Source organism: Onychostruthus taczanowskii, unplaced genomic scaffold (assembly GCF_017590055.1).
Source record: "Onychostruthus taczanowskii isolate IOZ18803 unplaced genomic scaffold, ASM1759005v1 scaffold113, whole genome shotgun sequence".
In the NCBI taxonomy this organism is placed as follows: domain Eukaryota; kingdom Metazoa; phylum Chordata; class Aves; order Passeriformes; family Passeridae; genus Onychostruthus; species Onychostruthus taczanowskii.
Window position 1 is genome coordinate 455,820 of NW_024497963.1, and position 16,614 is coordinate 472,433.

The 16,614-nt window shown below is 37.8% G+C and overlaps 1 protein-coding gene across 1 annotated transcript in view; it reads left to right on the plus strand.

Moving 5' to 3' along the window:
• ZNF536 (zinc finger protein 536) overlaps window positions 1-16,614 on the plus strand; it is a 228,594-nt gene that overhangs the window by 198,331 nt on the left and 13,649 nt on the right. Inside the window, exon 8 of the mRNA XM_041426520.1 lies at window positions 10,359-10,511. Within this exon, the coding sequence (XP_041282454.1) occupies window positions 10,359-10,511 (153 nt within the window). The remainder of the gene's footprint in view (window positions 1-10,358; window positions 10,512-16,614) is intronic.

The window sequence follows — 16,614 nt, forward strand, 5'->3', positions numbered from 1 at the left end:
CAAGCTCCACTGCTTAGTTAGTCAACAAAATCTCTCTCTTGAAAAAACAGCTATGACCCTCATGACTGAACACATATCTGTAAAACTTTTAGCCAGAAAAGAGCCAGTACTGGTAGAATTGTTAGAATTATTTAAATTTCATTTGTCCAGTTAATGCTGCCATTCACCTTTTCTCAACCCCAAGCATGACTTTGTTAGGTTGGCCAGTCCCACTGTAGACAGCTTTCAAATGTAATCTGGTGCAAGCCAGTTGTCATGTACCAAATTCTCTGTGGGCTTGCCAGGCTGTTGGAGTGGCTCCCACCACTGCCATTCTGAAAAGGCATGGAAACGTGTGTCTGCACAAATGCAGGAGCCTGCATTCTCGGGGTGTAAATCAGTGTGTTCTCTGACATGGTGCTTATTGCAGAGCGTCTCAGTGCAAGCCAGTAATCGGCCAAAATTAGAACCTGAGGAGTGGTGTCTAAATCTCTGTAGTTTCTACTGAAGCATTATTCATACTTTGTCAGATTCAGAGATACATTTTGGACATATCATTCACAGGCAGTTTTGTCAGAGCAATGGGAGATGTTGAAATTTTCCTATCTGTACAGATTTATCTAGTCTGGTCACTGTTTTCATCCTACATATTGCAGGAAATTTTATTAGTGCTCAGAATAGTGAAAATTTGAAGAAAGCCTTCTCTACTTCCATGAGATGTGTAATAGTCAGGATGCACTTGTGAAAATTCAGTCTCCTAAATGTGACTCATGTCTGTCATCCAGAGGATCTAACATGAGTTTTAAACAAATATGTCCACTTTGAAAGATCTTATTGCCAAGTCATTTTCTATAAAGGCAATGTTACTTTGTAAGGGTCAGGTTTCCCTTATTCTCCTCCCCAGAAAGTATCTTCTTTCCTGCATATCTGACCTCTCTGAGATAAGATTTCCTTTTGTCAGCATTTAATGTCATCTGAGCATTATCAGCCTTGGAATTTCATGTTGGTGGCTGTTGTCTGATGGTTATAGAATGGTCATTTCTCCAGAAGGTGGCAATCAGAAAGGATGAAAAACATGGCAAAGCCATTCAGAGTGATGGGAACCAAACCCTCAGCAGAGCAGAGGCTTAAAGGCTGTGATGGGTTAGGAAACCATTAAGTACCTGCTTCAGCTTCGGGATGTGTGCGCGAGCAGATTCATCTCCAGAAATCTGAAACAAGAAGGTTTAACCACAGAATTACTTTTTCCTTTCCATCTGCTCCAAGATTCAAGAAATTATTTGAAACTGTGGTACAGACGGCTGTGTAAGAGTTGACTCCATTAACTTTTTCTTCCTTATTCTTAACTACTTACTGCCAAGAATTTTATTTTACAAAAGTGAGCCTGTAAATTCATATTTAAGATAGTGCTATATGCTTTTGGCTGTCTTCAAGAGAGTAAGTGAGTACCAAATGCACTCGACTGATCCCAAGTATTTGTACTCATTTGCAATAGTGTGTTACAAACTCAGTCCTGGGATGGATATCAATGCATCAGTATCTGCAGATTTTTGCTGCCAGATGTGTTTCCTGTACCTCACTATACACTTATTGATATATGGAACCATCAATCTGATGATGATCTGAATATTTCCAGAAGGTTTTACAGCATTTCTGCTTTCCAAGATGGTCGATAGCTTAAGTCTGGCCCTCACAGGCATGGCAGAGGAGCTCGTGAGAAGGTTTTGGCTGAATTTCTGATGATGTTCATGAGGTAGAGGAGCAGCAGCTGCTGTACTAGTAACAGAAAGAGAGAAAGACTAATTCCAGGGCAAGGCAGCTTTCAAAGGCAAGTGAGCATCATGTGACTGAATGTGTATAATTTAAAAGAAAAAGAAAAAAGCTAGAACTTCAGCACAGCCTGTCTCTCCAGTATATGAGAAGTGAAGCAAATGAATACGGCCTTGAATACACTTTTTAATTTTTCAACACTGTATTTTGCCAACTTTAGTTCACTCTGTTGACTGTTCAGTCAGACCGTTTTTAAATTAAAAAGGAATACATGGTTGAATTATTTATTAAACAAAAGGTGCTTCCGTGCATGCAGACTACCTGGGTTTTGAATTTCTTTTGCTGTTGGAATTTGAAGAAAGTGCATTGCTAATAAGTTAAGAGATAGAACACTATCCTTCTTCTAAAATAAGTCTCTCTGTCTCTGAGGCAGACAGTGAGACAACTTGTGTCTGTCCAGCCAGAGAAGAGTGCCTGATCTTCGTTGAAATTTCTAATTTTGAACTTAGTGTGAAGTTGTTTCTCCAGCTTGCTGGGCTTCATAGAGACAGAATTTGTGGTAAGGAAATGTGTTTGCAAGTCAAGCCAGTCTGGATAGCTCCTAATTTTATAGGTGCTTCTGATGGGTTAAAATATGTATTTACTGGTGGATTAATGTGGAGGAGCTGTAAGTAAGCAGCTTGCAAAAACTTTGTACATTGCTGCCATCAGCCTGTATGTCCCTGGAGGTTACCAGTTCACCTTGGGGTGATAAGGACCTTGTATAGTGACTTTGCTTTGCTCACTTTCCATTCCTGCCTCTGTGCTGCTGTTCCAGATAGGTGCACAGCCAGGGTTTCTTTATTGTGGCCTCCGAGTGCCTGATCTTTTCTTGCCCACTTCCCCAGGAGTAAACTATCACCAGCTTTTGGACTAGACCTTCTGAGCTTCAAATTCCTTTGGCTGATGGCTGAAAGGAAAACATTCAGGCTGGGAAACTAGGAAGGGTCTTCCATCAGTCATGGGTGGGACTGTGGTCTCCACAGCTTGCTGAAATATGAGAGGGCTGTTTTACCTGGTATTGGGAAAGGAATTAATGTGCTGAATCTGAGGAAACATCTGTCCATGAGATTGGTGTTTCTCATCACTGGTGTGGGACTTGATAACCACCTAGGATCCTAGTGAGATGCGCTGCAAAAGGCTGGTCATGGCTGCAAAGAGGCTTTAGAGAAAGGTTGATGAGACCAGCCAGGACTCTGAAGAGCTCCCAGTGACCCCAGTGTGTGGAGGGTGGTTGTGAGCCTGCAGCTTTTCTGTGGAAGGAAAGCAGTGAGCAGTAGCGAGTGGCTGGGCACACCCTGGCTTTGATAGCTACAGATGGAGACCTAAAAGATTGCAGGGCCACAGTCCAACACCAGCACATGTAAAATAAGGCTCAGGATTTAGATAACTCTGTTCCAGCATACTGACGTGCATGGCCACAGTCCAACTCCAACACATGCAAAATTAGTTTCAGGATCATTCCAGCATACTGAAGCCTATGCCTAAACCAGTTATTGCCACAAGCTCAACTAAATCAGAGGACAGCATTCAATTTTTTTTTTTTTTTTTTTTTGACAAGAGCTTTTGAGATGAAAAAAAATTATATTTTCATAGTAGAAGAGGAAAACTGAGTTGTTGACAGATCAGCTCCATAGGCAGCATTTCAGAATCTTTATAGCCAAATGCAAAACCAGCACACCCACAAATATCATTTTATGGTACCCATGTACATTAAGGCTATTTTACAAAACATGGATATGAGTTGACCTAGTAATACTTTTTGAGATACATTAGTATAAAAAAATTAATGAATTCTTTCAGATAATATCATGTTCTCAGTATTCTCACAGTACACTGTTAAAACAATGAGGGAAAAACCTATACCAAAGAGTTAAAGGATCCCTTCTCAAGATTTAATGTAATGAATTTAATCAATATTTTTCCATTACAGCAAAACTAATGTAATTAACATATTTTATTTATAGACAAAGGGTGCTAGTAAAGTAGATTCAGCAGTTTAGAGTTGCTTGTAAGTATTTATTCAAATACAGCTTTTTTTTTTTTTTTTTGTGAAATGAATAAAGAAGTTAGAAATTATCCTCAAGTGGCATGCACCAAAGAAGTTAAATGGGAGAAAAATTATTTACAAAAGTATTTATATTAGCTCAAAGTGGTCATTTAGTTTGAAAGGAGCACTGGAAAGTTAAAAGTAAGAAAATACAGATACTGGAGAAGTCTCTCATATCATAGTCCAAATGTTGTAACACACACCATGACATTATTCACTCTTTAGAGACTCTGTCAGCACCTCTCTAATCAGAAATCTGTACATGGAATGAGAGTCTTTAATTCTTCTCATTTTGTTGAGGGGGGGAATTAGTAATTTAGCTACCTGTATAGTCCTTTTTACGTGCCTGATTCTTTTGTTGTTTTTTTTTTTTTTCTTGCCAGTGTCTACAGAAAGACATTCTTGCGACATTTTAAATAATTCATGCTTTTCTTTAGTAGAATGAATTTTTATAAAATCTGATGACCTGCTACTGGCACTTCTGTGCTGATTTTTCCACTCTGTGATAAGATAATAATAATGAAAAAGGGTTTTCTTAAACAATAGTATGCAAGAACTTACCCAATGATACCTGATGCCTTGAGAGCTATTTATAATGAAGGCAGGTCTGTGGTTCTCACTTGAAAAAAAAAATTTGTTTTTTTGGATTCTTTTTAGCCCAGAAACTGAGGGTGAAACTTGGCTAGTGTAATTAATAAATATTTCTCTGAAAGTACTCAGATTTTAAAAAATATCAATGGATTTAGAAAACTACAAGGAGGTGGGTGGTAATTTGTACTTCTTAGAGTCTGACAAAATGCATTTTTGGGAACATGAGAAGAACTTAGAGAAAAGAGATTCAACAGAGTTCTCTTCCACCCAGATTACTCATTTATCCCATGGTTTACTGATACCATCTTGGATTTTCTTCAAAGTGTAGCCTGCACACTGTACCAAATGGTCCTGTTTGTCCCACAAGTGTTTTAGGAACAAGATAGAGGTCATGGTGAAGTACCCCTCACCCCTCTGGTTTGTAGGGTTATAGAGCTCCCAAGGTGGAAGAAACAGGGCAGGTATGGAAGCAAGGAGAAGGCAACATATTCATTCACAGAAGTCCAGTTAATGGTTATTTTAGTTGATTAGCTAGCAACTTCATTTTCTCCCTCATGAAATTGCCTCCACAGATCCTTACTTCTGGAGCTTAATCAGCAGTAGCAATCCATCCCAGGAGTGGGAGATCAGGAGTACTTAATTAAAGAGGGACTGTAAGGCAACTCTCCCAAATTGGATATCTGATCTAGCCTTGGCATCAGGAGGGCAATGCTAGGTAAAAGTGTTTATCAAGCTCCATGTAGCCACTCTGCAAATCTCAGAGATGGGAATATGATGCAGACAGCTTGTAGAAGCTGCTATAACCTGAATACTATGGGTTTTAGGGCCATCTGGTACCTGAACACCTGCCTACAAATAACGCATACAAATCCAAAGGATGGTCCAGTTGGATAGCCTCTGTGCTTAGATTCCCCACTGGAATTTTGTCCAAAAGCAGTATACAATCTGTATCAAGTTTGAAAAGACTTTGTTCTCCCTGGTCAGTAACCAAGCGCCCATTTCAAATTTAGGTGACAGGATCAAAGCTAACCCAGGTGAGTCAAGGGTTTGGGTAAGAAAACTGCTGAAAATCACAGACTACTGTTCACACTAACTTTTGGTAAAACTCCAGAATATTCCGAGCTTGTTTGGATTTCCTGCCACAAGATGGGCTAATCTGGGTGGTTAATGGGTCATCAAAAAATAGCTTTGGTCAGTACCACTTCTTGTTGCACCAAGTTTCATTAACTTTCACAGGCAGATTTGAAGAACTACAAATATTCAGAATTTCAGAATTATATGAAAACCTGGGATTATGTGCAGTTTTAAAGGCTTCTGGCCACATTTTCAAATGGTTCTTTAATAGTGTTGAAAATTGTGCAAGACCAAACACATACTTGTAAGACTGATTACCTATTTTGTGAGTTGATTACCTTTTCCATGTGATTGCCTGTTTTTGGCTAATTTGGCAAACCTTATGTCAACAAACTCCAACTGACTTCACTGATTATTTAGGCTTCATGAGGGCTTCAATTTAGCTCATTTGAACATGAAAGCACGTCTTTGTGAATTCCCTGCACCTTCACATACATGCAGCAAATAAATGCTCTGGTGAAATTTGTGGCACATATATGTAGATGTTCCTTTCAGAATTTGATTGCTGTCGTGATTGAAGTCAGTGCTGCTGTCTAACCAAGTGAAAACAGTTTTCTTTATACAAAAGCAATGCACCCTTTTCTAATCGTGTTTATGGGCTCATTCCAGACAGAATATATGTGGAAATGTCTAAGAATTTGTTTCCTTTTGCTCTTCGTAAGACTGCCTACATAGATTCTGCTTTGAGTACAGAGACTCACTATCCATCTAAGTTTGTCTTCTCTTTTCTGGCAACATCCACTCAAGTTGGCATTTCTCCTCTGTGGCATCTGTATCTGTGTGCTGAGGGCACTGCTGGCTGTGGTCTGGCTCATGTCTGGCTAGACCATTTCTGATAACTAGCAGTAAGATATTGATTGTAAAAAAAAACGTTCACTGGTGTCTTTCTCACTTTCTTTTAACCTTCTACTGTAAAAGTGCTCCTGGCTCTAGAACTGTTTGTTGGGATTATGTGTCTCTGTGGAATCTTTCTTTCTGCCTGTGGCAGTGATGTGGAACCAGCCTGATCCCCCTGCTAGATGAGGAGTGGTGGCTTTTAGGCCCTTCTCTCCTGAGAGCAGGGTATCTGTCTGAAGAAGGGCAATCCCTCAAATACTGATCTTATGGACTGGTTAATTTTTATGTCAGTCTGTGTGCCAAATCAATTTGCTCACATTTTGGCCGAATTGGCTCTTTGGTTATGCAGTTAATTTATGCACTTTCTGATACAGATGTTGAAGTGAACTTTCTTTCCTTGCATTTACCCCACAAGAAGATGGGCACAGTCACATTAAGTGCAGTTGAGGCATGGTGTACAAGAGATGTCCCTGTCATACCTCCCCAGAAGCTGCTTTGTGGCTGAATTGCTCTGTCCTGTGTCAGGGAGTGCTCTCTGCCTGCCCAGCAGGTACAGCACAGGGAGCAGCTGGGCACTCTCAGCTGTTCCTTGTCCCTAGACTGGCACAAAAACCAATTTCATATTTAGAAATGAATGTTGCTTTTCACATTTCTGTCCGGGACTTTTGCTGTGAACAAACACTTATAAAGTGAAATAAAAGCTCAGCGAGAATAAGTTCAGAGGCAAGGCTGGGAAGTCTCACATCTAGTGTGTACATCTATATCATACTTCAGTCTCTTATTTCCTGCACTTTAATCAGGAAAGGTTGGGATGGGCAGGAAGATATTCAGGATGCCAACCTGCCTATAATGGAAATGGATAGTAAAAAAAGCAGTGTAATCCCACGTGCATCAAATGCACATCATATAGACCACATAAATCAGGGAACCACAATGGCTGTATAAGTAACTGTTCTCTCTCCTTCCTGATCTTTTATCCTCAGAATTGAGAAGCCCCCAAAATAAATTTTAGCCCCCATAGCTAAAATCCTGAGTAAATAATAAATTAATTTGTGGAGGTCAATCCTATTTCTGCAATTCTGTAAAACTACTTTTTGCTATGTTTTTGCACAATTTAACAAAGGTGAGACTTCCTGCTTGTGGAGGCACTTTCAATAACAGGAGAAGGGGGACATCAGAGGTATCAAATACGTGATTATTGGTAAAGCAGAGGATTTTTCATTCCCCACATATTCTGATGTTGGCATAGTCTGTATTCTTCAGTTTTCTTCTTTTTTTCTTGTCAGTCTCTTCTTTTTTCATCCTTAGTTTTCACAGATCACTTCTGAGAGACTCAATATGAGAAAATCTCAGTAGCAGAGTCAGTGAGACTTAAACACATTTTAAAGTTAAGCACATTTTAAACTTAAGTGCTTTGACAAAGAGGTACAATGTGGCAAAATGGGGCCCTGGTAAGAAGCTGGGTTAGCATTTGATGGGGAGAGTCGGCAGCCTTGAACATATCTTTTCATTGTTGGGAATAAAAGAACTTAGATGTAAAGCTGCTCATTCAGGTAGCGATGGCCTCCAGCGCTTCGGTGGGCTTTGTAGGCAGAGGAATTCAAAAGAAAACCCCTCAGCCCAGCTTTAAAGTCTTAGGAATGCTTTCACTGTGGGAAGAAAAATTCTTCAAGGTAAGGCCCCTGTTGGAGTAAAGCCTTTGGAGCTATCTACTGTATGTCTACTTAAATCTAAAAGAGAACTCTTCAGACCACCCACATCTTTCTTTGCTTCATTGTTGTTTTCAGTTTGCTTTTTCAGAGGGATTAGTGCTAGAGTAAACTCCATCGTCTTGCTCCCTTGAAAAAAATTCAATTTTGTGTAAAGTGAAAATTAGACTCTTAAATCTGCAAAGAGAGCTGTTCATCTTACAAATTTATTCTTTTTTATTGGGCCACACATATTCTAGATAGAAAGATAAAAGGCAAATGGATAACAGGCCATCATTTGGAGTGACATATAGCAAAACATAGCTAGTAGACTTACTCTGTAATTTCTTCCTGAGTGGCTTGTTAACTTTATCTATATATTTATCTATAATGCTCATATAGTATTTATTGAAAATCAAAATAAAATCTTGCAGTTTATCATCATGCATTCTGTGTTTTGCACTTCATGAAAATCTTTTTGCACTCAGGAATTATTTTTTTTTTCCAAAGAAACTTAAGCCATAATTATATACAACTTTTGAGGAGTGAAAACAGAGAAAATCTAAACTGTTTAGGGATATTGGAATTATAGGCTAGCACCTACATATGTTTTCCTAGAGTCACAAAGACAAAATAGACTCCTATACCATGCAACTTTATGTACTTGAAGATAATTCAAAATGACATTTACTAGCTTTCTAACTTAAATATTATGCTTTAACTCTGCAGTCTAAGAACAGTCAGAAAATGTGAAACAAGAATGTGATGTGAAAACTATGAGATTTACATTTTGAAAAGTAGTAATACCTTGATTACATATATGACAGAGATAACAATATATATATGTATGTATATATATATATATATGTATTTAATAGCTGTATCATCTTCTTCTTTCAGCTTTAAGCAAAATTGTTTAGAGGAACCATTTCATAATACATACTGAAATGCCTGTTAGTGTTACCTTTTCCAGAAATGTGGTATTTGGGTCTCTGCTACTGTGAGAATAAATTTTATTAGAGCCAAATATTTAAGTCTTTCTTATGTCCCATTACTTCCTTTTAAAAGGCAGTGCTGTGTAAACTGCACTATGTTTCCTGACAGCTTTAGTTACATACCAAATGGGTAAAGACAGAGCATTTTTAGTCAGTAGTTTATGGTTGAAATAATCAAGACTCTGCATGCAGGTTTTAACTCTGTGCTCCCCACCTGGATCTAACCCAGATAGCTCAGTTCTGCACAGGGTGTGATGCTGTGTCCATGTGTCCTGCTCCTGACGTGCCAGGAGTGCCAATCTGGGTCACAGCTTCAACATTTGCCATGGTTTTTGGTGACATCATGCATTGGTGCTTATAGTGACATTGAATTGATGCTTACAGTTATATTACATGACCCTCTGTGTACAAAATGATGGATGAGCCTTGTGTGGTTTGAATAATGACTTTTTTTTTTTTAATGCCCTACATTTTTTTTGCAATTTTTATGTCAGTGTTTGGTAAGTTATTTTATTCCTTGCCTGCTTGGATAAAAGAAGTTCATTCAAGATGGCTGAAATGACTGTTTCTTTATATCAGGAGAGAGAAGAGGTGTCCTGGAGTCTCACCCATTGTGTTGTGATGCAAAGAATAAGTGTAACTGTGAACTCTGAAGGAGAAAACACAGGAGCTGCGGGTGAGAGGGAGATGGAATTCCCCCTCATCTGAGCAGTTTTTTCATTGTTTTTCACATGATGTTAGGCCACTCTCTGGGTTGCCTGTTGTAATTCCAGTGCTGAGATGTTGCAGAGGGAGTTGGTTAGCTTTGCTTGTGGACATTCTCACTGCTGTTGGACCTCCCTTCGCTGCAATTCTCTTGTTTTAGGAGGTTTTATTATACTGGTGCAAACTTTTTCCCTCTAAAAGCCTACAGGTTTTCACAATACTTATAAATGAAATAGATTCAACAAAACAACAATCTCAAACTTTTGGGGAAAAAATTAATAGGAACTAAGCAAAAGAAGAAATCAAACCAGCTGCTGACACAGCTGTTTCTTTTCTTGTATAATTCAGTATATAAAGGTGCCATATGCTGCTTAAAATCATGATGGGAAAGATGAAATAATTTAAGACAATAACAAGAAAATACATGAATTGTCAGCATTCTGTCAGATTTAAAGAATGAAATAGACAGGTGTAGTATTGACATGTTTAACTTTGTGTTGTGTTAGCAGTTTTAGTGAGAACAACTTCTGACATGTGCTGAAGTGATGTGAGAACATTTCTGTGTTGCAGACATTGGAGAAGAAGCTGGGAGATCTGTAGGAGTCCAGCAGCCAGCTTTACTGAGAGACAGGAGCCTTGGTTCTGCCATGAAAGACTGCCCATATTGTGGAAAAACTTTCAGAACATCCCACCACTTAAAGGTCCACTTGAGAATACACACAGGTGAGAGGAACAAGTGAGCACTGTCGGCATGAGCCTCGTGTGTGTGGGGGTTAACACAAACTGTGCCTGGGAACCTTAATTCCCACTGTAGATTTGGACTTATTAGTTGGAGAAAGTCTTTTGAGAAAGATGTATGACAGTCTTAAATAAAAGCACAAGGAATGTGTTGTTGGATAAAGACCACTTTAATAGAATCATCTTTTCCCAGTTGAGGTTATTTCTGTCTCCTTCCCTGCTTCATCACTGTTTCCTTCAATTACCCTTGTCCTTCAATAGGCATAAGCCTATTGGTTTCAGACTTAGTTATACTAACTGCTTCAAAGGCCTTCCTTAGCATCTGCTTAGGGATTCTGCATGTTTTTCTCAGTTACTATTTTTGTTCCATTTAGCATGCTCATTTTTAACCTCTCACTGTTCATATGAATGCATCAGCTTCATGGATCTGCTTTTTTTTCTCCCCACCAGAACTCACACGAATTAGTACTTGTAAGTAATAAAACTTATCATGCTTTGCACCATGGTAAAATTTCCCATATTTTATTTCAGTAACAATCACAGCATTTTACCCTACACAGTTTGCTACTGGGCTGGATGCTCACTTTATTTTTGGTATTTCTCTCGCTGGGAGGACTGCTCTCAATACTAGTTACTTCTAGCCACTCCATTCAAATTTTAGTATTTAATTTGCTTGAAAGTACACATGTGCATGGCAAGGTCCATGTAGAGACACAGTTTGTGTTTAAGAAGACTTTATCCATAATTAAATTCTGACATAAAATGTTGTAATACTCAGGTCCTGCTGACATCATTTGAAATTCTGTATATGGTCAATTAGATCCTGTTTTCTTCCCGGGGTTAAATGTCATGGTAGGCTTTGGGAGAGTATTTAAAACTTGAGATTTGGGATACTTCTTTTTGGAAACAGACATAATGGGCCCCATAATTTTAATTTTCTTTTTAAACTATTTTAATTGAATTTCAGAATTTTACTGCTACTGTCCTAATAGGAGGGTAAAATAATTGCAAGAAGAAATACATTCCAGTTATACCTCCTGCTTGAAAATCTTCACTTTTAATTTTTATTTCACTGAAGTACCAGATAAGCATTCTTCCCCTCCCTTCCCAAAATCAGCAGTGATGGTTTTCCTATGTGAGTGCATAATACTTAACTTTGGGTTTGTGGATGTGAGGCCTGATTTTGAAAAATAGAAAATTAAAATGATTTAAAGGAAAAAATACTGGTTTTGAAATGGGAAAATTTGTTCACTGCATTTCTGTTCTTTCTTTTTTGCACTGTGGATTACACCGCACTGTAATTTAAAATTTGGCACCCTAATGTAGTTTTGTCTGATTGGATTGCAAACTATTTAGGGCAAGAAAATTCTTCTCTGTGTGTTGGACTTCGGTGGATGGGAGGAGAAGAAACCCGGTGAAAACCCTATTTGTGTGGTCTCCAATGTAGTAAAAGTAAAGAAACTGTAGTTATTTTATTGAAAAATAATCTTATAACTCTGGAGGTTAAAGAGTTTGACATTTCTAGTATTTGAGGCAAAAAAAAAAAAAAATCTTTAAAGTAACATGAGGTTACCCAGCTCTTCATTTTGTTTTATTACATAGTGAGCACTTTGTTCTTATGTTAAACATGGCAGTGATTATACACTGGGTATTCGTGCCTTAGAACTAATGGAAAGTAAATTAATTATAATGGAAATATTCCATAAAAATTGCATATTAATACTGACTAAAGAAAATTAAAACATGAAAAAAGTAAACTGTATAATATAAAAAAAATTTTTTAAAGAAACTATGGAAACAACATTTACAATGTATTTAAAAATGATTATAATTTTAAAATAGGTAAAGACCAATTTCCATTAGGTTGAGAACAAAGTATTTGTAAATAATGACAAGAGTATGCTTAAGTGAAGCAATGTTTTACATATTGGAAATAATCCTAATAAATAATATAAAAATGTAAATTGGCAAATTACTAGAGTTATTAAATAAAAATTAAGTTGCTTTGCAGTAAGTGGAAATGATGCAATAGATATCAGTTATTAAACAAATATTGGTTAGCTCATACTTCTCAGGGACAGTTTCCTGCCTTTTATGTCACACTCTGTCTTTATTATATGCCTGGATCATATAACTGACTGATAAAAAACACTTTACTGTATTTCTCCACTACATTAACTCAATTACTGTTCTTGTTCTCACAGCACCTGTTTGTTAGAGATGAGCTCAAGCAGTTCAGCAGAAGTCGGGTTCCTTCGAACATCTGTGTGTTTGGAGGCACACGACTGGGTTGGTTTGGCACCCATGCCAAGAGCAGACCCAAAGTCTCATCCAACCAGGAGGTGCTTCTGTGGCAATTGGCCCAAAAAAGCTGGAGAAGCAGCTTAATCTTGCAGAAGAGGAGGAAGCTGTGCTCTGTTTTTGAAGAATTAGACAGTGGTTTGGGTTGTTTCTTTTTTCCTGTTGGATATTTCATGGTTGCAACCTACTCCACACTGAGCCCTGGTTTCTGTGTAGTTTACTATCACATAATAAGCCTGTGATGGTAAAAGAAAAATCCAAAAAACATCAAAGTTTTATTTAGCACACTCAGTTTTGTCCAAACACAACTGTAAAAGATTTTTCTTGTCTAGCTCAGGGATATTCAGGCAGGAAGAGCTTTAAGGGGAAGATAGTAAGATATGATTTCTGATTGTTCCCATGTGGTAAGAAGAAAAGGGCATAATTATCTGAAATCAGTTTCTCCTCTTTCTTGCTTGGGAGCCTTGGGTCTTAGAGAGGATAGACAGAACTCTTTATGAGTTCTTGATGCTGAGCAGTGGCCAGAGATGGGCTGTGCTGCCCTCCCAGCTCACACAAACTCTCTGGGAGGAGGCAGGGATGGGGCAGAGTGTGTCTGTGCACAGCAGTGCCTGGCAGGCAGATGGGGGGCCTGCCCACTTCGGGAGCCAGTCTCCTTGCTATAAAACACATAACATCTTCTCATGCATCTGAGAAGGCTATAACACAAAAAGCTCAGAGGTGCTGTTTTTGTGAAAAGGAAAACCATCTGAGTATCTCAGACTAGTAACGTGCCATATGCAGGTGCTTCTGGAGTTGTCCTTTTGCCCCACTGGAGGCAGCAACTTAAGGTCCCTTCATTCAAGGAGCTGAGCATCTCCTTTATGTTCCTGAGCACTTTCAACCCCCCCTGAAACACAGTAAGTGGTGTGGGGTTTGCATTGTATGCCTTGACCTTTGTACTATGCAGGAACAGTTAAGTGTAAAATATTAACATTTCTTATGTCCTGCCTTTGACAGGGGACACGTTATGTAGGAGCTGGTTTCAGATTTGCTTTAGCACCTCTCTGCACCTTGCATTAGCCCTCAGAAGCTACTGCAGATATAGACCAGTTTGGGTTTGTGCTGTCATTAGATGCTCGGGTATATTCCCAATATGACAGACAAAATTAAATCCCTTGAGTAAAGAAAAAAGGATAATGTGCATGAGCAAAGGAAAGATGGTTTGGATTGTGCTTAACAGAAGGAACCTAAGAAAGAGATGGATAGGAAGAAAAAACTTGGCAGGGCAGTATACATTGACTGAGAGTCTGTTACGATATGTGTGACACACAACTAGCATATATTGGATGTATTATATGCATTTACAGTGTTACTGCATTTTCCCTTGGAAATGTGACTAGCCAATTTTAAACCATGCTCAGATGAACTGATGAAATACAGTAAAAATGGTGCTGTTTTAAATGAATTCAATTCACATTTCCTTCCTAAAAAAAGACTGCCTGTTGCCATTCTCTGAAGGCGCTTGTAGTGGGATGAGCAATATGAATAATTAAGGAAAATGGGTATGTGTGCTCCAAGAGGAGACAATTTTGGTATTGAACATCCTTTATTCTTACATTTCTAAGATGAACTAAAAGGACTTTTCATTTCTCTAGATTCCTCCTGATTTCCCATCCTTAACATTGTACAGCATGCCTTTTCTCCTGTCTTAATGACATCCCAAACTTTTGTTGAAAATAATTGATTGAATTTAAATTTCCTTAAAAGTTTAAGAGGTAATGTTACAGTATAAATTTCCTACCAAACACTAAGTAGGGAAATATCCATTAGTGAAATTAACTACAGTTTCTAGGTAGCTAACAATGTGCAGTATACAGTAGGGCATGGCTAATGAACACTGCAGTGGGTGATATTTCATTATACAAATTAATGCTCACATTTTAATGGGAAAGTCACATAATGAATCTCAGCTTCAGTGACAGCAATTAGAGACACAGATTGTCCCCTTCTGGACAAGGCACTGTTTAGCAATAAGCAGCTGTGTAAAAAGTCTTCAGGTTTACAACGTATATATATGCTTTGGGGGAATTGTGTACAGTTTATATTAATGTACTGAATCTTCCCTGCAAAGTAACAGCCATATTTATCTCTCTGCATTTTAACTAAGTAAAGACATGTAAAAAGACTAAATAAATATTGCAGACGAGATATAAATAAAGGAAAAGATTCAATTATAAAAGTTGATAAAAATTAAAATATTTTATAGTGATGGTGAGTGCACAAATGAAAAATATTTAATAAAATGAGTAAAACCATCAAAATTCTATCCTTTTACAGGTAGTTTCATCTTATATAATAAAGAAAAATTACTAGTAAAGGAAAGTAGTAAAGAGAAGAAGTTAACTAGTATTTCTGACAAACAGATTAATTGTGTGGTGAAACATGTGCAGGATCCAAAAATAATCCTACAGAACCTTTGATATTCCATTTGGTTTAAAAAGTGTGAAGTGAATGATTAGAATGATAAAAGAAATTACTGTGTAAGAATAGGCATAATAATGAACTAATTAAACCATACAGCAATTCATTTCTAAAATATCTACTGCACAATGGATAAAATGGGTTATCAATAACTGTTTCAATGGTAAAATAAAAAATGCTGGAAAATGTTTTCAATATTTTCATTAAGCAGTATTCTCTGGAATTATAAGATGTTTGATTTCATTTGCTTTGCATGAAAGCAAACTGTAGCCTGTTAAGAAATGTGTGGGGTCAAATTGCAACTCCCATTGTCCCCAAGGGACTGTCACAGCCCCACTGCAAATGGGGCTCCAAGTGTTTGGGGCTCTTTCACTGTTGCAAAGCTGTGACTGTACTGAGGAGCAGCACCACCAGGAGCAGAAGGGCACAAACCACAGACAACTCATAAAATCTTATTTAAAAGGGAGAGGGGAGCATTCATTGGGGAAAGGGAGTGTGGGGTGCAGGACAGATTGTTAAGAAGCTGTGTGTTAAAGATGAAAAATGAATAAAGAAGCTCAAAGCACGAAGTTTAAATAAATAGAAGTAAAGAAATTTGATAAGGGAAACTAAAAGCAATAGTAAAAACATGTATGTGTCTGTGGGGGTGATGGAAAATGGAGTAAAATTCTGTGGATCTGGCAGGCCAAACAATTGCTATCTTGCTAATACTGGACAAGAATGGTTAAGAAATTATTAACCATGTTATAGACACTAAATACTATTCTGCTCTGTTTTCAGAAAGAAGCGTGGTGGTTTTCATGAGTATTTTCCAACGACACAGTTATGCTCCCATTAAGTAATGAGGCTGTTATGCTGTAGCCCACTGCATTTTAATATTTTTTAGAGTGAATTGAACTGGATAACTTTAGATAAAATCTTTAAAACCCTGGCAGGAGAGCTCTCCAAATCATTTAAGTTTATTTAAAAAAACGCCCAAAAACCACCTTGGAACATAGAGCAAGTGCCATAGCACTTGTAGTGCTAAAACAGCTCTGGCTATTGTATTTCCCAAAAGAAAGAATATTAAGACCTTGAAATTAGGACTACCTTGAAAAAACTTGGGGGTAAAATTGCAGAATAAACTGGTTAACTAATTGAAAATTGGTAGCCTATTTATTTCAATTTTATTTAATGAAAGAAAGTTTTATCAAGTTCCTTCTCATAAAAGTAGCCTGTTCTATGTGAAAATCCCCCCAGCAAAAACCCAAAACCAACAACAAAACAACCACCAAAAAAAAAAAAAAAAAAAAAAAAAAAAAAAAAAACCCCCCCAAAAATCGGT